The 24261-nt window shown below is 39.0% G+C and overlaps 1 protein-coding gene across 4 annotated transcripts in view; it reads left to right on the top strand.

Moving 5' to 3' along the window:
- Positions 1-24261, top strand: part of KLHL2 (kelch like family member 2) — a 58403-nt gene that overhangs the window by 21374 nt on the left and 12768 nt on the right. For 3 of the 4 annotated variants that reach the window (XM_042829727.1, XM_042829726.1, XM_042829725.1), the window contains exon 5: positions 14568-14730. In XM_042829727.1, coding sequence (XP_042685661.1) covers positions 14568-14730 — 163 coding nt within the window. Of the gene's footprint in view, positions 1-10109; positions 10699-14567; positions 14731-24261 lie in introns of all 4 variants that reach the window. The other variant, XM_042829728.1, reaches the window with a different exon arrangement.

The following is a 24261-nucleotide window of genomic DNA, read 5'->3' as shown; positions in this document are numbered from 1 at the left end:
ACTATTAACATTAATCATAGAATCACCAAGGTTGGAAAAGACCTAAAAGATCACCCAGTCCAACCGTTCACCTATTCCCAATAGCTCCCACTAAACCATGTCCCTCAACACAACATCCAGCCTTTCCTTGAACACCCGCAGGGTCTGTGATTCCACCACCTCCCTGGGCATCCATTGCAGTGCCTGACCACCCTTTCTGAAAAGTAATACTTCCTCACGTCCAGCCTGAATCTCCCCTGCCGTAGCTTGAAGCCATTCCCCCTGGTCCTATCACTGATGACACGAGAGAAAAGGCCGACCCCCAGCTCACTACAACCTCCCTTCAGGAAGTTATAGAGAGCAATGAGGTCTCCCCTGAGCCTCCTCTTCTCCAGGCTGAACATTCCCAGCTCCTTCAGCCTCTCCTCATCAGCCCTGCGTTCCAGACCCCTCACCAGCTTTGTTGCCCTCCAGAGAGGTGTTTAAATCCAAGCACACGTGAGTTTCATTACGAAACCTTTGAATAGAAACATTAAGTTTTAATGGCCAATAATTTAATGTTGGACTAAACAATCTTTAATGTTTCTTTGAATGTCTTGGTCATGTGTTGAAAGCACATGTAGAGTACTAGTGGAGTACATTTATCTGTGTTTTGTATGCTGTGCCTGATGCAACCATCTGGTTGCCTTTTTTGACCTCCCCCCTTTTTTTTTTTTGGTCTGTGACAGTGGCTTTGAGGATTTTAATAATGTGAGGGTGAAACTAGTCTGTGCCTTGGCTGGAGGACAGTGGTGTGCTGGTTGAATCCGTATGCGTTATAAGATGTGTCAGGCGACAGTAAATGATCTAATGTTTTCCAGTGAAAAAAATCCTACAGTGCATTCTTCATCTGCTTATACGTGATGGCATGTCAGGAAAGTGCATGTAGGAGTGAAGGGAAAAGGGAAAGGGGATCTTTCTACGTCTGTATTTTATTACCAATACAAGCTTCATTAAATTGTGCGTTGAATGAGTAAGCTTTGCATAAAAGAGCTGTGGTCTTGTGCTGACTAAAATACTGAGCGAAGAGCTTTTTTCAGGGAGCCTTAATATTTTGTTCTGTTAGTTTTTTAAATGTATATTGAATACTGTGGGTTTTTTAGTACATTTTTTTTCCCCGTGGTATGTCTTCTATGGCACTGGCTGTTATGTATATGCAAAATAGAAACCTCACTTCTCACGCGCAATGTTCATTTGTCAAGTGATGCGAAATAGATGTGGTTTATATGTTGTCACTGTCTTTTCTGTGCTTTTCTTTCCTAACACTGCAAAACTGGAGTGTTTGGTTTGGCTGAAAGTATATTCCATGCTTATGTGGCTACTAAATACCCCTGACAAAGACATTTCTTTTTATTACTTGGTGAATTAAGTATTCTTCTTAGTACAAGTGTGCTGTGTGCTTTGGGGCCTGCAAATGCAGTATCGCGATACTCAAGGCAGCTGCAGCTCCGTGTCCCCGAGGCCCAGCCAGTAGCAAGATTATGTAATTCCAGTAGGTACGTACACAAACACAACATGTAGGCATGTGTCAGGGCAAACAGTGCTCGTGCAAGCATAAACAGCCTGGTGGAATAGAATTCCTCCATGCAGGAGAAGTGGCACCCATTGGCATTCATCAGTGCTTACTGAAGGTTGATGGAGACAAAATAGTGGATGTGAGCACAGTGAGGCAGTGGGTGGTGCTTTTAATTAGTGCCGGCCATGGCAGTGGGTCACCTCTGCCAGTGCAGATTTTGATGAGTGCAGCATGCAGGTTCTTGTTCATCTCTGGTGAACGTGCATTGCTATTGATAGTGACTGTGATGAAAAATAATGTTTTGTAGCTGAGAATTTGCTCTATCAAATAGCTTATGCTCTTTGTATGTTGTTTCCATGGCAACATATAAGAGGTATTACTATCTATGTATTTTAGTGTCTCCTGTTTGCTTCATTAGTTAATGGTGACAAGGTGAAGTTCCAGGAACTAGGGAGCAAAAGGAATTTGCAGTTGGGCAACTGCTCCGTCTGGCCAGCTTTAGCTTTGGTTAAGACAGAAATAAATGACAGGAGTATGAGAAACTAGGAAAAGCAATTGTTACGCAGATATGGCAAATGTTGCTTCCGGACTTCTTTTTTCCTCTGGATACCTTCCTGCTGTTTCTCTGTTCTCTAAGTGGCACTTTATGGAGTCATAGAATGGTTTGGATTGGAAGGGCCCTTTAAGATGACCCCTGCTATAGGCAGGGACGCCTCCCACTAGACCAAGTTGCTCACAGCCCCATCCAGCCTGGCTTTGAATGCCTTCAGGGAGGGGGCATCCACAACTTCTCTGGGCAACCCGTTCCAGTGTCTCCGCACCCTCACAGTAAATATTTTCTTCCTAATATCTAGTCTAAATCTACTCTCTTCCAGTTTAAAGCCGTTTCCGCTCATCCTGTTGCTATCTGCCCATGTAAAAAGTCTCTCCCCAGCTTTCCTGTGGGCCCTTCAGGTACTGGCAAGCCTCTGTGAGGTCCCTCTGGAGCCTTTTCTTCTCCAGACTGAAGACCCTGAGCTCTCTCAGCCTGTCCCCATAGCAGAGGTGTTCCAACCCTCTGATCATCTTCATGGCCCTCCTCTGGACCTGCTCCAACAGCTCCGTGTCCTCTTGTGTTGAAGGCCCTAAAACTGGGTGCATTGCTATAGGTGGACTCCAATGAGAGCAGAGTAGAGGGGCAGAATCGCCTCCCTCAACCTGCTGTTTACACTTCCATTTGAATCATATTTGACCGGTGTTTTCCAGCCAAACCAGGTAGGCAGAAGGGCTTGAGCCTTGGAAGAGTGAAGAGAAAGCTGAATGGATTTTTGAGCTGTCTTACCACAGTTTGCAGCTGCTGAAGGGAAGTAAGTCAGGGAAAACAGAACTGAAACACAGTGTGAGAAATGAAGATGTATCTTCCATTTGGATCATAAGGCATGAGACTTGAATTAAAATCTTCTAGGGTCATAGAAGAATCTTGGACTATCAACTGCCTCTGCTGGGGGGAGGCAGAGAACCTAGAATTTCTTCCGGAGAGAGACTAAACCGTTATGGACTGCATCACAGATTTTCCATATCTCAAATTCCTTGTTACTTCGGAAGGTGTTTTGAGGGCTGGGTGCAAAACACTTGGTTCTACTTACTTGGAACAGAAAATTCTGGGTAGAGAATATGATGAGGCTTGAAGCTTGACTTCACCAGAATGGTCTAAGTAAGATTCAAGGAATGAATCAGAAACTCGTGGAGGAGGTGATGGGGTGAGATAGAAGTGGGGTTGAGACAGGAATATATTATAGAAGAGATACTAATCTGTGCTCCTCTTTTTGATAAACATGTGATTCTGATTGCTGTAGGAGGTGAATGGGAAGTCACTGCGGGATTTAAACAGGCATGTTTAATTTAAATGATAAAAAGAATAAAACACTTATACTCAGCATTGCAGCTCTAAATATAACAGCTGTTCATTTCCTGCATATTGTTTCTTTAATGAGTGATTTAGAGAACGTGTGGGTTGCCAGAGCCATGCATGAGCAAGGTGCCAAGAACTAATTAAGTCCCATTTATACTGAAGTACTTTGCAAGGTGCATGCTCTTAAAGATCAAGGACAGTAAGGGAGGTCAAAAGATGAGTTACTGGAGCAAATAAATAAGAGCATGAGATCAGTAGAGCGTAAAGGATTTTACAAACATACCTAAAAGTAATTCTTGCATACCCTTAAGAAATTCTTAAAATGAAGTGGCTGAGATGGTATAGAAGTGTTATATTCTCTAGCTGGCTGTTTACTCCAGCTTCAGTTCTGATTCTGGTAAATAAATACAATGCTACTTGTGATCCTGAGTATTAAAGAGACTACGGGGTGGTTTGTGTTTTTTTTTTGTTGTTGTTGTTAGTGTCAGGTAGTGTGAGTGAATTTCAAACTGTGTATGTGTTACAATTCTGGGTCGTGCACTGCTCCTAAAACTCTCCTATGGTTCTTTGAATGGTCCAGAAATAACTGTATCAAAGGCTTTTGAAAGTCAAGTTAGTTGCAGTCCCTCTTAAATCGCTCATGTGATGAGCAATAAATAGATCAAAAATCCCTAGGGAGCTCAGGAGGAAATAGGAATAAATAGAATCATAAGGATGGTTTGGGTTGGAAGGGCCCTTTCAGATCACCTAATTCCTACCCCCTGCTATAGGCAGGGTCGCCTTCCACTACACTAGGTTGCTCACAGCCCATCCAGACTTGAATGCCTTCAGGGAGGGGACATCCTCAGTCTCACTGGACAATCTCAGCACCCTCACAGTAAAGAATTTCTTCCTAATATCTAGTTTAAATCATTCCTTTTCCAGTCTAAAGCCATTTCCCCTCGTCCTGTTGCTACCTGCCCTTCTAAAAAGTCCCTTCTCAGCTTTCTTGTAGGCCCCTTCAGGTACTGGAAGGTTGCTATAAGGTCCATCCATCAAATCCATTTTTCTCCAGGTTGGTGACCGGTATATTGTGCAGGACAGTGCTGGTTTCCACTGTAACAAAATAGTTGTAATAATATAAAGGATAGATTATTATCATTATTTAGAAAAAGTAGAAAAAGATGTAGATGATAAACTGGCTTAAGTCTTTGTCAAGAACAGATGAAAATAGGAAATGTCACTGCTTTCTAGCTAAACAGTATGTTGGGTGAGCATGATGGCAGGCTGGATTAAATGTTGGAACCTACAGTGCATATATGTGTTATATGTCTATGTGCATAGACAAATTTGAAATACTCCAATGCATTGCTGTGTTCTACTTCAACCACTTTTCCTGGAATGCAATAGTATACTGGAGTCACTTTAGGAAAAACTTCTGTTGTTTGTGAAATAGTGATTTTAAAAAAGGAGTGCACAAAGCCATGTTGTAGCTTGTGTATGTCATTATATAAATCATCGTTCCCACCTGGAAGGATATGACAGGAAGAGTACATTTTGGGAATGATTTAAAGCTGTTAAAAGCATAGACAAGCTGTCATTTAAGGAAGGTGGATAATTCAGGCCTTTTTTTAAGGCTGACTGTGAAATAACTAGAGGACAACTTGTTTTTTCTCTAATACCGTATTTGTTCCAAGTACCATTAAAAAGGGTAAGCGGGGGTAAAAGAATGAGTTATTTGTGAGGGCTGCACCACAGGTAATGCCTCCTGTCTTATCATGTTGGCCTACCACATCAAAAGAATGCGTGCTCTTGTTTGTGGCTGGTGAAAATGCCTAGCTAATTGTGGTGACTATGTTGAAAAAAGCTGCTTTGTAGCTGAGAATGTGCTCCATCAAGTAGTGTTTTTTTTAGTTTTGTAGCTCAGTTTCCATGAAAATACAGAGGATGTATTACATTCAGATTGATCTATGTGTTTATGCTGAAAGATAATGAGTTCCTTAAGATACACAGAGAGAAGAGTGCACAAAAACACCCGTGTGCATGCCTAAACATGTGACTGGGAATGGATGGAGTCTGTTGCTGCTGCGTATGAGGAGCTGCTTGGGATGCAGAATGTGGTCTTGGGTTACCATTGAACGGACAGTGTTCCACAACAGGCCTCCTTACCCAGTAAGGTTTATATCCTGAATTAAGTAGAGCATGGCTGCTTCATTTCTGAATTAAGTTCACCTATTTTACTTTCCTTTCTCCTTGGCTTCCTCTTCTTTTTTTGTCCTTGGAAAGGGAGATAGGGAAGGGATGGGGAATGTTGCCAGTGCTCTGAAGCATCAGCCCAGTCGGTACCAAGTTACATCAGTGAAGGAAGGAGGACTTTAACAGATTCCTTCTTGAGATGGCTGCTAAACTTGCTTCCTGTACAGCTGAAACGGTGGGTGAATTCCCAGACTGGTTCCAGTAGAGGTAGATAAAAGTAGTTCTAAGGGCTGATTTGCTGCAGACTACAGGATCTCATGCACCTTTCTCTGATGGATGTTCCTAGATAACTAGAGGTGAACAGACTATTGTTTTGGTCTAATATAATTATCCCCATATTTTCAGTATTAACATGAAGCATGGTTTGTCTCAGAACAGATTGTAAGTGCCCAGCTTCTGTTACGATGTTAGCATTCTAAAAATGTCTTAAAAAGTAGGGTGGGAAGAACATGCAAATAGAAGAGCGTGCAGAAAGGAAGCATAGATATATAAATATATTTTTCTTTTTTTCCCGGCAGTTGAGTTGGGAGAGATGCCTTGCTTTTCCTTCTTTAGACAGAGATTTTATCCATTTTGAACATATGTTCAAAAACTGTAAAGTTTTAGGTCAGCCTGGAAAATATTTTAAACTCTGTTTTATGGACAGATAGGATTGGGATTCTGTTATGATAGGAGTTATGACAAGCTGCAAGTTTGGTGTGGCCCAAAAGGAGGTGCAGGGGGGGAATGGGAAACAAACCAGCTAAGTTGGTAGCAGTCAGGACTGAGATGAGAAGTTTTCTGGTTGTTAAACCCCAGTGCTTTCATTTTGCCTCTGTAGCATGTGCTTGCCCTTCAACTAGACATTAATGAGTAAGAACTTGGAGTATTGGTTGTGCTTTGTTTTTACTTCGATTTTTTGTTTTTTCAAATGGAAGACAAGGGATCCCATCTGCTTTGAGAATTCAGTTCCTGTATACCTGAATCTTACAGGTACAAAAACCAGATTAAAATGATAATGAGTTTTTGTCATTGAAACACTCCCTTTTTTTAGGAGGTAGACCCCTGTGACATTTCTGGGAGGATATAAATAAATATGATCTGCTGTAAGGTGTTAAGTGATGAGCAAAATTTTCTCAATAAAATACAAGAACATTTTATATATATATATACATATTTTTTATTTTATATATATATATATATATTTTATATATATATATATACACACACACACATACACATACGTATACATATATACATATACATACTGTTATGCTAAAAGCTGATTGTAATCAATTACTTTGAGTCTACTGTAGGGCCTTTTATTGCACATTAATTGTTCATCTTGTCTCAGTTTTTATTTTGGGGTTAAGAACCAACAACAAAATATTTCTACTTCATGCTATTTCTGTTGTTCTTAGTTCCCTAGTCTTCTATTAATAGAGAAATTGGTGGTATGGATACATCTTCTGAAGCAGAGATTGGGATGACAGAGATGGCAGAGGCTCTTAATCTACTGCCTCCGTTGCATTGCTGTTTATTTTCAGCACAGGCTTTATGGTTTGGAAATGGTGTTTCAATTCCTCCCTTTCAAGGCTGCCAGGAAATACTCAGTTATATTAGGAAAAAAATCCTAGTTTGTTACAAGTCAGTCCGTCTGTCATGTAGAATGAATATATGCCTATAATTAGGGAATATTTTTTAAATGTTGTAGTGATCTTTCTTTATAACCAGGCTCGGTGTATTTGTCAGTGGGGTCTGACTCTGGAGGTGTGAGATGTTATGGTTACATCCTATAGATTAAGCACATCACCTAAAAGCATCAGCTGATGCAGTGTTTCTTTGTGGGTCAGCCTTTGCAGGAAGATGTTAGACTACACAGACTACATACATTACATGGAGTAAGTTATGCTATCCTGCCTACTTACCTTCTTCAGCTTTTTAAATCAATCAACAGGAAACTTCTGTGTTTAATTTGACTGGCTTAATACTTCAGCTCCCACGATTAGAAAATACATTTCTGAATGGCCAAGTATCAGCAGCAACTGGCTTTGTTTAGACTGTAGTCAGTCTCAGTTAAGCTTTCCTGTCCCTAAGAAAACATATAGATGTCTTTATGCAGCTGTAACATCTTTTAAGCTCTGAATTACAGTATGATGAGTTATTGAGCTGCTGTTTTAGAGCACTTGCTGTGCATATGCTTAAATTCAATGACCAAACTTAAATCATGTTTGTATTGAAAAAAAACGCGTGGTATTTTTCTCACTGTAAGAAAAATCTAAAATTCTAACTAAAAATATTGTAGGTTCAGGAATGTTTCACTTCAGGTGAAATAATTTGCTATTCTATTTTGAGAAACATTAACACAAGCTGAGGACGTGAAAGCTCGTTGTTAACAAAAATAACCATCAGAGTTGGGTAAATTGAATATAGGCTGTTTGATGGTGGTTAGGGCACAGTTCTGACAGAGAAGATGTATGAAAATGCTCATGCTCCACAAGAGAACACAATTCTCCATTGGAGGCCAGGCAGATACTGCTAATTATAGTGCTTTATTTGATTCAAGTGAGCCTTCTGTTATTGTGTCTGCTTTGTGAACTATTTCCACTCTTTGCATCCCATACATAGCTTCCTTTCAAATCCATCCCAAAACTTTCATTCAGGCTAATCTCGTGTGGTATCTCTTCTAAAGCCAGTTTTTTGAGCAGATCAGTTCCTTCCACTAAACTGCATGTGATTGTAGCTCTCGTGGATTCTTAGAGATTGTGACTCTAGTTAAAAAGCAAGCGTGTAAACCAGTTACTTCTGCCTTGTATAGTTTCTTAATCTGACACCACTTTATTGGTTGGGATCTCCTTAGTATTTTTACAGATCATCTCTCGTATACTCAGAATACTGTGTTAGTGTGGTTGTTTGCCTGTTCTCAACTGAAATTACTTTACCAATGTGTAGCTAGTACTAAGGGAATGGAAAGGAACAGGACTGCATCTCTTTTAGTTCTTTTGATTCCTTCCTGCGATGCCGTAGAACTGCCACCCACACCTGTATTTATAATGTCATGGGGCATTGTAACAGCATGCAATAGCCTGTAAAATCAAGGACTGTGAAGAAAGCCAAAAGCTGCATTTCATAAAGACGTGTGGTATCATGTTCTAATCTTGTAGCTCTTGCACACTGTGAAATCCAGTACAGCATCTTATTACAGTGTATTTGACATTGGAACAGTATGCTCAGCTTGCACATCTTGTCCTTGTAAAAATGCTGGTGAAGTGGAATTTGTCAAAATGCTATCTTTTTTCCCATAGATGCAAGTGTTAAAGTGTTTGTATCTGTTTTAGTGGTTTTATATGTGTACTCAAACAGCATAATTTCAGAGCAACGCAGTTATTTTGTTAGAATTAAGGCTGATCTTTAGTTACAAAGCAGTTGTAATTATAGCACATTGAGATGGGAATTTAAAAAAAAACAAAAATTGTATTTGAATGATTTTTAGACCACTCTGTTCATTTCTTTCTTCCTTGTGCCGTAGCAATATAAACAGCAAGTTAAGGATTACCTTGAGATAATTATTTAAATACAGGTTACATATTAATGTATTTCCTCAAGGTTTAATGATTTGTGTTAACATAGCTGCTGCTCTCTGAAATTGATTTAATTTTAATGTCAAAACTGGAAGTTTGGAACATCTACAGTGAGCAAGGATGTAACTTGATGTCTTAGGTGCTTTTATGTCGCACTGTTTGCTTTCCTCCCATACCTGCTTTACTAGGTTAGGCTCTTTCCTCATGTTACTGATACGTTTTTCCCTTGCATGTGGTTTAAAAATAGTGTCGCTTTTCTATTTTAGACAGCTCACTATTCATTTCTCTTGGCATAGTCTGCTTTGGTTTTCATTGGCTTATTCATGCACAAAGCTGTGTTCTGAGTAATTCTTTTTCCATGCAATGTGATCTTCTATCTGCAAAAGGTTTTCTTCAAAACCTTTCCTTGTGTGCAGATACATCATTGGTGGTGTGTATCAATCTGAATTTAGGCAAAAATTGATTAAATTTTAAAGAATCTCCAAGGAAACTAAAAATAGTGAGATAGAAATATAGACTTAAGCGTTTTCATACTGCAGGTGATACAAGTTATCAGGAAATCCAGTAGTCCAAAGATGAAGAGGATGAAAACAAAGGATAATAGCATGAGTTGAAACAAAGCTCGGTTGCTGTATCAAATGGTTTAAAATCCTCAGGCAGAAAACTTAGATCAATTCAAATTTTACTTTGCATTGAACTTTTTTAAAAAGCAGGTGCAGTCGAGGCAAGTGGCAGAAGGATTTGTGCACTGGATTTTGAGCATCTCTGAGGATGGAGATGATGCATCTTGCTGGTGTGACTTGTTCTAGCATGTAACCACCCTCATGGTTAAAAAAAAAAGTGAAGTCTAAGCAACAGACACAACCCAAGTCTTTTTTTTTTTTTCCAGACACGTCTTCCTCCATTCTCAGCTGCGTGTTATTTCTTGTCCTGTTGCTGTGCAGCTTCAAGGGCAGTCTGACCCTGTCCTCCCATCAGATAGCTGCAGACAGCAGTGAGCAAGGTCGTGCTCTCCCCCTCGCCTCTTTCACGGCTGGGCAGAATTCACTGTGCTTGCGTTGTGTGAAGTGGTGCCAACTTGTGTTTGTGACCTCGGTTGGAATGAGGGGCTGCGTGGAGTGAAATACAGCGCTGAATATCTTCAAGTGGAAATAATGTGAAGCTTTTCAGATGCGATGATCTCCCTTGTCTGTTGTGTCTTCACAATGTTATAGAATGCTGCTAGTTCAGTACTGACTGTGTTGCTTTTGATAGTCCATATGAACAGGGTTTAACATTTAATGTCAGGTTTATTGATACAAAGATACTTGCTGCTGCTTAGTTCTGTGTTTGGATTTAGGAGACAGCAGTATGCTGAAATCACAGCACAAGCGCAGTGTTGCAATTGCAGTGCATGCTTAAATCACCATAAAATGTGATTCCCATCACTGAGTCTCCATGTGCTCATCAACAGCATGATGGACATCCCATGTCACCAGGTAGGAATATGAGAGTTAAAGCCAGTTCAAGTCTATTACTCTCTTCTTTCTGTTGGCTGTTTAGCTTTTATGCCTTTTTTTTTTTTTTTTTTTTTCTGAACTGAGCTACATACATTTCTCCACTGCCCTGCTGCTCTGGCTGTCTGGGAAGGCTCTGCTAATTATCTCAGGGAAGTCTGTTCAAACAACTTGAACCTACTGGTACAGCTGTATATCTGAAACAAAGATCACCATTGCTGGTATTGAGATCAGTTCAGTTAGCTTAACGCTACAGAGTGGTTGTGCCTTGCACTCTTCCATGAGGTCATCACTCTCACCCATCTCCTCTGAGCCTTCTTCCATTGCAGAGGTTTGTTGGTTACTGATTCATGCCACGCTGTATCTCTTTGAGACTTGTGAACTGGATGGGAAACCGCCTGTCTGAGCTGCTCCTCATCTCAGAGCTGAACAGATGTGTGCTTTGGCAACATGAACTAAGATTGCCCAGCTGTATGACGGTGAGCTGGAAAAAAGAAGAGGGGGAAGAGCTGCAGGCAATGACAGAACACTGCATCTTACTTCTGGCCTGTGTCTGAAGGGATTGCAAGAGAGGGCAACTGCCTCAATAGCAGGGTTGAAAAGGAGCACAGTGCTCATCCAGTTCCAACCCCCTGCTATGTGCAGGGTCGCCATCCACCAGCCCAGGCTGCCCAGAGCCACATCCAGCCTGGCCTTGAATGCCTCCAGGGATGGGGCATCCACAGCCTCCTTGGGCAACCTGTTAAGACTTGTAAAGATTAGATAACGTGCTCTTTCAACTCTAGCAGTGGTTCCAAAATTCATCACCATTACTTTGACGCAAAGAAGAAAATACATTATTTCTTAGTTGCCTTCTGAAGCAATCTGTTCAGTATCTCTCATTGCAAAAACAACAGCTACCACAATGAGGTTATTTTTTTTTCTTTGAATATACAGTTGGAAATGATGTTTTTCTCCCTTTGTATCCCAATGTATACAAAACAGTTTGCATACTAAGCTACTTTTGTCTGTTAGAGGAAAGTTAGGGGTACTCCCTACTGACTATTTTTGGAAATTAATCTGAACTGTAACCTACCTCTTCAGAGACAGCAGCAGTTGAGCTTAATCCAAACTGCTTAATCCAAACAAATCCAAACCAATTTTAATAGGTTTTTAATGGGTTGAAGAAGAGCGTCATTGTTTGCTGTTTTGTGTTCTTCCCCCTTCTCCCTTTTCCCCCCCAACATGTAATTTTGTTCCTGGTTTCAGCAGAGTTAGCCTGCTTGTGATAGAACTATCTCAAATGCAGGTAGTTGTAGCTCTCAGGCTGAGTTCAGTAGGTACAAGTTGAGATATTTTCATTGCTCTTGATGCCTAGTAGCTAGAGTGCAATTTATAGCTTCAGTGGGATAAATGTGATGCATTTTGCCTGTCTTTTCCTTTTTACTTAGCAGAATACACATTTGTGTATTTAGAGTTAAATGATCGTTTGCTTAATAACAGGGATGTATTAATATCTTTATTTTTGCCAACCCAGTTTACCATGATTTAGGACCTCACTTAAATTTCATATAATGAAGACAGCTCTTCTAGTTTTTGTAACTTTTATTTGCTGTTTACATATATGAGCAAGTTTTACAAGTCTGTTTGTGCATACAGATATTAAATTTTCCCCTGCAGAATATTCTCAAATTTCATCTTTTCATTTCTTTTACTGTTTTGATGATGATGATGATAATTCTACTCACTTTTCTGCTAAATCCTCTTACGTTAGAAATTGTTCTTGGAGTTATCCAGAGTGTGCAGTTTCCTGGAGGTGTTCAAGGCCATGTTGGATGGGGCCCTGGGTAGCCTGGTCTGGTATTAAATGTGGAGGTGGTTGATCCTTGAGGTCCCTTCCAACCTAAGCCATTCTATGAGGAATTTACCCAGTTGTGCCAGTTAACCCACTTCAATTTATCTAGGACTGTCCGAATTACTGAATTTGTAAGCTGGTGTGAAACGTTGGTTTCATTGAAATAACTTTTGTAAATAAATACTTACAGTTATCTTGCCCTGAGTTTTGGTATATAATGATATGATGGTATTTTATCCTAGAATTCATTATCAAAGGAATTATCCATAGAATCACAGAATGGCCGTGGTTGGAAGGGACCTCAAGGATCATCAAGCTCCAACCCCCTGCCACATGCAGGGCCACCAACCTCCCTGTTTATTCACTCACTGTTGTAACCAATCATACTGTAGTTCCAGCAAAGCAGTATCCATTTCTGGAGTTACATTCACATTTTCATTAATATATATGCTAATAAAGAAGTCCAGTGACCTCATTTCTAACATTGTCATTAACAGACTTGAAGCTTAACTGAATTTCTTTTTGTATTGTATGACTTTACCCGATACTTGTTCCTAACTGTTACATACACCTCCATTTATTTTGTGAGATTATTTATTACTTTCAGGCAGTACTGAAGGCTTAAGCTGGCTTTAAGTTATTTTGCTTAGTAGTAGTTTATGTCTCTTATTGTAGTCGCATACATGTTTGTCTCTTTCATTTCTTTGATTAACAATTAATCAAAGAAATTAATTAATACCTGAAGCAAACCTTTTTTAGAAGATGCAGTCCTTCTTTCTTGTTATTTACCTTCCTATTTTTTGTTTTACACATTTGGCTCCAAAGGTAAGGGTTAATATCTCGTGGAACAGGACGATGACTTTCAAACAGGTTTCCTATATGGCACAGCCAGAAAACGTGAAACGAACATCAGTTAGGAGACTATTAGACAAAATCCTTTTTGTTTGTTTTTGTTTTGTTCATGATCTTTAGTTTAAAGAAAAGAACACAAAAAGTAAACAATAAGAGTAGCTCCTTAGAAGCTAGATAGGTAATGTTGACAGATATTATGACAAATAGCTGATTTGATTCTGCAAACAGTTGTGAAGATTAAAACTTCTTCCCAAGAGCAGTGAGTTAAGCATATTTGGCAGTTTTCATGAGCAAAGAGTTACATAGATCTATTTACTCTGCTCTTGCAACTGTCCTGTTCTTCCTGTTGTCTTCTTGCCTGACTTCTTAATTCTACCCAAGCAACTGCTTGCAAAAAGTAAGAATTCACAGGGGTGCTGCAGCCGTTATTTTGCTCGTTATTGATGCAGCTCTATAATATGTTTTCTTTATATGTAAGTAAAAAGTTTCAAGACTTTTGTGCTAAAATCGTTTTATTTTCCACTGAGGATGGAAGCTAACATGAATTAGCTTAACTGTTTTTGAAATTCTTCCTTACTTTTTGGCTTTCTTTGTGAAATTGGAGAGGCAGATCACATTTACATTGGTGTTTTACTGGTGTGGATTTCTAATGAATTATAAACTCTTGGAACTCTTATTCTTTCATAGTTGTCTTTGGAGACTGTACTGAATCAATTCTGGAAAGTATTGTGTAAAAATGCTTATTGTTGATTCTAGAAGAAGATGGACAATGTCCATGGAAACTTGCAGGCAAATAAGTTTTACATATTCTGTCACGATCTAGAGAACTTTAAATTAAAGCAGTATCTCATGTTGAAGAGTTGGAGGTGATATGCAATTGTGGAGCATTAGAAACTTGTGGATAAATATTGGGAAGGCTTGATGCATGAGAATCATAATCTATGGAATGATTTCTCAGGGATGGAGATGTTTCTTGTGATCTTAAATGGCATGTGAAGTGAAATGACACTGGGTTTTGAGTTCTTCAGTTCAGTAGTTCTGAAATTTTCCTTCATTTTTTTTTTTTATTAGTGGACTGACTTGTGTTCTCTTCATTGCTGTTGACAGTTCTCTTGTGTAAGGTCAGCACTGAACTGGGATATTAACCACCTATTACTTCTTACAGGTGCTGCTTCCAGCAGCTGGTCTCTTGCAACTGCAGGATGTGAAAAGGACTTGCTGTGAATTTTTGGAATCCCAGCTTCATCCTATCAACTGCTTGGGAATTCGTGCTTTTGCTGACATGCACGCGTGCACGGATCTCTTGAACAAGGCCAACACATATGCAGGCAAGTTACCGTTAGTACAGAGCAGAGCTTGATATTTGCATGGAGATGCTCATGGTTTTCATATTTAACCACTCTCACTTGCCCAAAGGTAACTGAATTTTATTCAAGCTATTTTAGAGATGCATTTTCTGAAGAAGACTGCCATTTTGTATGAATGTCTGTCAGAAAGAAGCTTTGCTCTGTAACACAGCTACAATGAGTACAGAGGGGCAGTATTTTCATGGCCTATCAGGTCCATGAAACTTCTAATCCATAAAGAATCTAGCTTGCTGCTTGAAATTATTTGCACCATGACTCAGAGGAGGAATGTAGAAAAAAAGAGTTAAAACTCTGGTTTTAGAAGAGCTAAGTGGGGAAGTCTTGTCTACAGTTTTCAAGGCTGTTGGGTGAAGATGGAGGAAGAGGAGAGCATGTGGGAGAGCTATCTGTAGCCCCTGTACTGCATTAAGGGTAAGGCAAGACACATACCATATGAGTATTGTCTTGTAATTTGTCTTCTGAAAATTTTACTCATCTAGCCCAAGACTGCAAATTTTCTCCTGTATGTGTAGTATCATTCTTTTTGTCTTGACACCAACTAGATAGAGGTACATCTTCTAATTAAGCATGTAGCTCAAACAACAAGATATTTCATTACTCCAATTTTTACTTGCCTTCAGAGAACACTTGTCGTTATTTCTCATTCTTGGCTGAAAAATCTTTAGATAATCTAAATTTTATTGATAGAAGTACATTGTCACCGTAGACTGTTTTTCATATCTGTGAGTGCACTGGCTCATCAAGTCCTGACATTTTCAAAATTAGGTTCTTATTTTGCTTGCTGCCACAAATTAAAAAAATAAAAATAAAGCAATTCTGATTCTTTGGTGAGCTAGTAGTAGCACTATTGCAGGGCAAGGGGCAATTATTCTCTTTGTGCTTTTTCTTTTGAGGCCTCAAGTGGAAAATGCTGAATTGAACTTTATGACAGATGCAAGCAGGCTGGAAGGAATCCAACAAAATCGAACAAGAACACACTAAGGAAACAGACTGACCTATGCCAAAGGCTGTGGGAGAGGAGTTGATTAGGTCAAGGCTTTAACTGATTAGATGAACTGATGATTTAGATTGATCTAAATCACACCTGGGTGCGCAACGTGATTTGCTAGCTTGCATTTCTATGATTCTGTAAAGGCTAGAATCCTTCCTGTTTCCAAAAAACATTTTCTGTTGTTAGAAATAGAAATTATTACCAAATCAGTAGCTATTAACAATCTAGTGCGTTACTTTGACTGCTTTTGATACTAAGATAGATTGCCTAATGTAGATGAGTAAAGCATAAACACAGCTACGTGTGTAAGCTTTGCACAAAGCAGCAAGTTTGTAGCATACCACTGACTAGATCTAATGCTTTAATTGGTTCAAATAGCAATTATCTGACTATCTTTTTTGTGTGTGTTAATGCCTTGGGGTCTTGGTGTTGGGTAAAGACTGAAGACATTACAGTTACTTAATTTTTAATGCAGGTTTTTCACAGCGAACAAAAAAGCCTGTTTTTCATTAGAGTATAAAATTAGTAACCAGGAAATTAGTGTATTTGGATTGTACTACACAGTAGTGAATGTTTAAAGAACAGGACAAACTTATTTTAGAAAATACTATGAATTCAGAAATCGTGGGTTGTCAGAAATTGAGAGAGATTCTCAGGTGAGCCTCTTTACATGCAACTGTCTATGGAACAGAGGAACAGTTCCACAGTCACGGATCTTCCTCTGTCTTTTCAGTGCCTGCTGGATGTTTCATTTAGTTTACTTTAGAGCCAGCAAAATTCAATGCAGTTTTTTCACTTAAATATCTTTCCCTCTGTGATTTCAGCGTTTTCCCACTTGTCGAGCTTTGTAAACTTGAACTCTCCTCTGCCATTACTTTCAACTGCTGTCTTATTTATTCCTCTTTGTTTCTTCCCTCCCCACAAAACTAGTTCTACCTTGAATCTCCCTTCTGTTGCAGTGTAAATCAACATCTGCTTCACCTTGCTGCTCTCCATCTACTAAGTTTACTTTGCTAATTTCTCAGTATTCTGAAGTCCCCTCTTTTCGGCCCCCCCCCCCCCTTTTTTTTTTCTCAGCCAGATTATATTCCAGTCTTTCATGCTTGGATTTTCCAGTTCAGCACACTCTCCTGTACTTCAGTCTATCATTTCCTATCTCTCTCTCTCCCCACTGTTTCTGTTGGATTCCTCCAGAAATTCCTCCTCATATATGCTTCCATTTTGGTCATCATATTCCTGGAGTCCTTCTGGGCCATTCGGTGAGCTGTCAGCTCCACTTCTGCTGTAGCTTCACTGGACCTGTCATGATTTTAAAGCAGTGTGCACTCTGTTCTTACTCTTAAGATCTGTATGTTGTGTGTGGTTGGAATGTGAGCTTGTTCGTTGCCTGGCACTCTCTGCCTTGTCTTTGTCAATCCTTGTGTTCTGCTGGGCTCAGGAGAATAAAAAATGAAACATCCTGCAAACGCTCCAGGAAAAAAAAAATAAAAGACACATTTTTATTGCTTTTCATAGCTTTTATGAAATGAATAATGGCAAATAAACCCTGTACTAATTGTTAATAAAGCTAAAACTGGAGATCTGCCTGAAATAGAGCCCAAACTGCTTCTTGCAGATGTCTAGGTCTGAATAGTAGGCTTTTTATTGCCATTTCAGATCTCAGAAAGATTTTCATGGATATTTTCAATTGCTTTCCTTCCAAGTGTGTTTGTTTTCAGTTTAGTTTTTTTTCTCCTCCAATTTAGTAGATTATAGTTTATCTATCAAATTACATATTTGAGGAAGAAACAAATGCAGCAAACTCATGTGGCTGGGTGTTCATAAAAAGAATCCCTGGGTGTTGTCTTGTGTGAAACAGCTATACAAAGCAACTGTGCTCAGTAGTATTTCATTATTTTAACCTCATGAAGCTGTATGAAAACCATTTGTATATCAGTTTAAAAAAAAATCCCTCAAACCAACAGCAATAATAACAACAAAACACAATTCAGGAGCTATTCATGTTGGTTTTAAAACAACTGGCTTTTGAAATGCGTGCCTTGGGGGGAAAAGTTCAAATGAATGTCAGTGTTCTCTGTGATAACTTCACTTGTGAATTATCCTGTGTTAATTTACTAGTTGCAGTTGATATTTGTGGAAATTAATTTCTAGAAATATGAAATCTAAGACATTGACGAGACTTTGAGTGCAATACTTGTTGGCATCTGTGCTATGTACAGATTATAGCCTTCCCTCTGAGGGAAGGTTTTGTTCAGGTGTCCTTTGCTGACGTAAGAGAGACACTGCAAGCAGAGTGTAGACAACAGAGAAGGATAAGGAAGCTATTTGTTCTATCTGTTGATCCCATCTGGGACTTGCCACTCCTGGTGAAGCGCTTAGGCAAGAAGGGCTGGCCTCCATTTCTCCTTGCAGTGGACTGATCATCAATGTTGCTGGATTTGTCTTCTGACTCCCTGGTTTTCTTTTGTCCAATTTCATATCTTTTCAGGTCAGTGTTTTTCCTCATGAGTTTTCAAGCATCCAACTGCCATCTTGGCATCACAGCGCCTGTTCTTGGATGGCTCTGTGTCCTTCAAGGCTCTTTCTCACAACTTAACATTTTTTTCTTAGAAGTCTGAGCCAAATGTATGTGGCTGTGTCATTTCAGAATCAGAGACAGCTGAACTCCCAGGAGCAAACATTTCAGGATTACAGAAGAGGATTATTTGAGTGTGGCAAAAATATCGTCCCGCTAGAGTAACTAAAATGCATTTGGACATTTAAATTGTTTTTGTTATATTTGCCATTTAATGTTGAAGGAAAAGAGCCAGAAAGATAACTTTTGCTAACAGACAACACTGTCATAAAAAACAAATGATGCAAGTGTAGATCAAACGTTATTAGAAAACTGAGACTCCGAAGCTGCCTTTCAGTGGGACTAAAATCCCAAATTGCATTAAAATTGGAGCTTCATAACTGTGTGATGGGGCTGGTCCTCTGGCTACTAGATTTCTATAATCTGGGAGAGCCATTTATGTAGGCATCATTATCTGATACCTATCAAAAGATCTGAAAATAGTGGATGCTTGATACAAATAATTTGGAATTAGCTTCCCTTACAATTAAATTTTCTGAGATCCTGGGATAAATTGGAAAGGCTAGTTGCCATACAAGGCAGCTGGACCAGAAGAAATACTACTAGTCTTTGATGCTGAAGGTATCTGTTCTTCCTTTTTGTACTGTTTCGTAACTATGCTTTTAGCTAAAGGGGGTCTCAATAACCAGCTTTATACAGCCAAGCTGTTTGGCCTTAGTATCATTCTGAGAAACTTCTGATGGGGAATCTTAGCATGGGTTGTGAAGCACGGGCTGCTAGGTTGTACTTAGCTGTGGTACACTGCATGCTGCATTCTGGTACTATGCCTAAAACTTGGAGCCCTGACTAGATCTGGAAGCATGCATGTCTGCTGCAAACTATTCTGGTGTACGTTTGTACTCGTGAGATTTAAAGGACATATTTAGCAGGATCTTTCTTACAATTCTATTCTGAGTAGCAACGTCTGTTGCTATGCTTCTGTTACCTTGGCTGCTATGAGTTTCATGGTGTTCTAAAAAGCAGTTGTTTAAGCATAAAATTAACAAGACAGAGTTTTAAAGATTGGTTTCAGCTGTGTTTAGTTCTCGCCAGGTTAAACTGGAAGAGCTTGTCTGGGTTCCTCATGTCCAGTGCCTTGTGATAAGCTATTAGTGAAGACCTTTTCTCACAAGTCAGAAATGTGACACTGTGAAGTAATAATTAAAAAAAAAAAAAGTTAAACTAATTCTTCCTAGATGTGCTTGAGATGCTTGAGAAATTATCACTGTTCTTGGAAGTGAATGTAAGGCTCAGATATTTCCAAGCTCCATGCTCTGCATCTCTGTAAAATAAAATAAATGTTATCAGTTGAAGAAGAAGCTGTGTTTCTGGGAGGCTCCAGCTGGCTTTGTAGCAGTAGCACATCAGAAAGGCACAAGTACTCTGTTTAGCTCCGGAAACAGATTTCTAACAGAGTAGAAATAGTTGGCCTATAACACAAATAATGCTTGCAAAAGAGAGTTGAGATATTTGATGGTGATCTTTTGTTTCCCAAACGAATAGATGCTGGATTACTGTCATGCAAAGATCTAAAAAATAGGAGGGTTTTTTTTTCCTTTTATTAACTGCAAGCTATGCCACTGATAAGCTCCAGCCATATTTTTCATGTGTTAATGCAGCTGTGGGAAGATACACTGGGAGAAGATTTCTGGAAGCATAGAATGTATTGAAAAGTTTGTTTGGAAATGCATATTAAATAGCATTTTTGTATTCAGCAGTCAGTGATGCTAAATGATTGAAGCCTGCTGCTAATTGAATAGAAACGTGGGCAGTTTTCAGTACGTGGAGAAAGCACTGGGAGCAGACATACCTATAAAAGCAAGTAGGAGATGAGTTACACTCTTTGTGTCACTGTGACTCTCTAGAAGGCTTTGCATCTGAGGAAAAGATTTTTTTGTGTTTATTCCTTTTATTGAAAGGAGATCAACCAGGGGTTTGTCTGTGGGTATATAAATGAGTGAAGTAGTCTTTGTGAATTAATCCACAAATGTCTGTAGCATGAAGTGTTCTATGCAAACTTCAGATGCAGCGTTTTTTCCCTGCATAAGTGAGAAATACCAAAGTAGTGACAATATCTCTCACACTATCGAGACGTGTACCTTTTGGACAGGAAAAGCTCCAAAAGGAGAAAGTAATTGATGTCAAATGTCCACTATTTTCAGATCTCTCACCAGGCATCAGATACGTGCAAATGGCCAAATCCAGCAGCCAGGAGGACCAGCCCTTTTGGTCGAGCACTTACTACTGCTGTGCCTATGTAGAACGAACGCGGATCTCCAAGCTCCTGATGAAAAGTACCAACAAGTGGTACTTGTACAGCTCCTCTTATCTTCCTTTGCTCTGCACGTTAGCTATGTGCAGTGTACTTCCAAGCATTTTGTTACCAGCTGCTTTCACGTGAAGAACTTCCTCTTTGTCTCTTCAGCATGTTCTTGAAGCTGAAGTCCCAACCTTCCGGTACAGAGCAGACGAGGACACATCTTCATCTCCCCAGATACAAACTGGGTCTCTGCCAGTTGTGAAAATGTGAAAATCTGTTTTTCACATGCAATTGGAACAGATATTTTAGGAGCTTCCTGAAATTGAAGGATCCTCTTATTTTTAAGGCAGGTTTAAGTTCTGATGATAAAGAATTCTAATTCTACTTGCTCAGAAAGTGGGAATTTGGGAGCCAAGATCCTGTAGCTCATAAGCCAGCTTACTTCCAGGCTGCTGGATTCTCAAGCCAACTGGCTTCAATATCTAGGTAAAGCAGCAAGAACTCAGGCAAGATTCCAGTATGAGTTTGTGAAAGTTGCACACTGTGTGCAAAATTCTGGTTTGGAAAAAATAAGTATTTTATCCTCGTATGAAAACTTGTAGCCAAATGATTCTATCTGTCTGCTTATCTAGGAAATGTTAATAACTGAAGTAACGTTACCTATTGCAACAAATGAAAACACAGCTAGTTGGGGGAAGAGATGCACAGAATGGTTGGTCATGTCAGAAGTTTCATGATGCTTGATGTTAATATCTCAGATTGTCAAAGCTTTCAGGATTTGAGTAATATAGAATAAAACAAACCCTAACCCAGATGGTGAAAACACCACCCAATATTATTTGTCTCTCGTAATTGTTATGAAAGTGAGTCCAAGTGGAGTTTTTTGAATTCTTAATATGGGATCATATTATTTCAAAGTAAGATGCTGATATCCTTTGTGTCTAAGGAAGCAGAAAGATTTCAGTTCCATACACATTTTTATGGAACAGAAAAAAAAAGCCTTCTGTCTCCAGTGCTTGAACAGTTTTAGATAAACCACTGTTGGCAGATTTAATTGGTGTTCTTCAGTTTCCTTTTAATTTTTTTCATTTCTTATTTTGAATAATCCATTTTGTTGTAATTTCATTTGGCTTCTGCCAAACAGTTACCTGTCAATCACTTAAGATGGTCTCCTTGACAACAAGAAAAGCAGTTCTGAAGAGGCAAGTGATTTCACTTCACCTTCCCACTTATTATTTTTACATGAATAAAATTTAAATAGCAATGTACCCTCCTACTTCTTGGCCATATGCATTACTTCATGCTTTAAGCACAGAGGTGGCATCCTGTAAAATAACCTCTTATTTTTTGCTCAAATACTGTATTTTTTTAATAATTTCTCCTACAATTATTTTGCTAGCATGAGGAAAGATGACAGCTTCACCTTTGCAAATTACATCAAAAATTCTCAGCTTTCTCTTTTGGTTATGGACTGGATTTCTTCTTTTTCCTCACAGCATGTCATAAATCTAAACCACCTTTTGAAAAGAAACAAAAGTCTCTTGTATATAAAATTAATTCTAGATGACGAAGTGTATCTTGTTGAATGTGATGCTGTTGGGTTGGCTTTCTCAAAGAAAGGTGAACAAGGCTTCTTTTCTGCCTACTTTTGAACTCAGCTTCCCTGTTCTGTCAAATGTGGTATTGTCGTTTAAAACATGGGGTTTATCATGGAACTAATTTATGCAAGTTAGAGTTTTCAATTTCTATGTGTAATGTGCTAACAGTAAAATTAAGCAGATATTTATTTCAGTAAGTGTGCCTCTCAACATTCTACTCAGGCTCAAGAAACTGCATATTTGTAGTTTGAAAAGCAAGCAGACATAAAGATTGGTAAGGAATAGAAGAGTAATGGCAGTGTTATAGAAATCCATTTGCTTCTCCTCGTCTATTCTTTTCCATAGCCTGAAATACTACGGAAAACACTAGTGTGTATTAGGAGAGAATGTTGCAGAATTGAAGGGATTATCATTACATGTATGAAAAGGCTGGTAGGATAAGAGAAAAGGCAACGACTGCCTACTTAGAATAGAAGTGAAGGATGAAAAGAGTAACAGTTCTAAGTAGATTGGGACTTTCTCTGTCACCATATCTAGCATTAGAGCACGTTGATGTTACTGAAGTCTGATCAATGGTGAAGTGTGCGTGAAGTTCAGATGCAGGGTGTCTACTTTGATGAAGCTAGGGACATATCAGTCAATAATTTAACAGAGGTCAGAGGATTGGATTGTGTCTTCCTGAAACTCATTGTTTAATGAAAGGTAGTTAAGGTAAAATATCATCGTTCTGGTTCCCTATCTCTAATTTTTCACAATTATGGTGAGATCTTGATGACAGAAGGTTTTATTATCATGTACGTATGTTACGTGTTCTTGAACTTTTGTCTGAAGCAATTTATATTGCCTGTTTGAAGGTAAGCAGGATGCTGAACTAGATAGAGAACTAGAAAAATCATGCTGCACTAGGTTTACATATTATATATTGCACATTATAAATTATATAATGTTCTCTAATCTTTACTGCAGTTCAAAAAAGCTGTTGTACCTTGAAAAAGTCAACCTGAAACATGGGACTTGTTAATCTGGGAGCATTCAGCATTCTCTAAAATTTCTTCACGGATTCCAAAGGATGGTTGAGGTGGGAAGGGACTTTCGGAGGTCCCCTGCTCCAACCCCAGCTCCAGCAGGGCCACCCAGAGCAGGCTGCACAGGCCCACGTCTAATTAGCTTTGGGAGATCTCCAAGCAGGAGAACCCATTGCCTCTCTGGGCAGCTGTTAAAGAAAAAGTTAATGTCAGGCATCAAGTTCTATAGTAACATCAGTGGAGTGGCAGGAAAGGCTTCAGAAAATTCTTCAGTTTGAATATATGTGATAACTTTTTAAAACGTTACTTGAACATTGAGTGAACTCTTAAATTTCCTGTAAGAATTGTTCCTTCTAACTTTCGTTAAGCCTAGTTGAAGAGGGTAAAATAGCAGTTAACTGGATGGAGCTACTTAGCATGTAGGTGAGGAGCTTACAAAGAAATTATAAAAGAAGAGAGAAGACAGGTGAGTAACTGAACCAACAACTGGATTAGGTTACGTGCTCTATGCTAAAAGAAAGCTTCTGGTTCTGCAGCCAGTTCATGAAATTTTGTCAGCTTTGTTTAAAGCTTTGAGACAATAAAAAAAGAAGAGGAAAAATTAAGCAGCTCCTACAGCTTGTAAAGACTGAGGTACGTAGTGTGTTTATGAACTGAAAGAAGCTCTGAGAGATGCAGCAGGATGCAAACCTGTTGGACAGCTCTTGGATTTGATCTACGTTCCTCTGTGTAACCACTGGTTAGTTGTAATGAATCAGCCCTTGTTCATTTTGAACTGCAGGTTTAAAACGTTTGTCAACAACATACAGGCTGTGTTCTTTCTCTGGAATCTTTTTTGCTGTATTTGTGTGTGCTTTCAAATATGAAGTTAGCAAAAAGAGCTTTAAGTAATTGTCAAGGACAAGCATAGAGTAGAACCACTGAAAACATTAAATTGACATGGTTGCTACTGTTAGCATATATTTTAATATTTCAGTTATTTTGAAGAATAGAAATACTATATG

The sequence above is a fragment of the Centrocercus urophasianus genome, unplaced genomic scaffold (assembly GCF_019232065.1).
Source record: "Centrocercus urophasianus isolate 14NV4802_14NV808 unplaced genomic scaffold, USGS_Curo_1.0 seq_32, whole genome shotgun sequence".
Lineage (NCBI taxonomy): Eukaryota > Metazoa > Chordata > Aves > Galliformes > Phasianidae > Centrocercus > Centrocercus urophasianus.
This window is presented reverse-complemented; position numbering and strand designations above follow the sequence as displayed.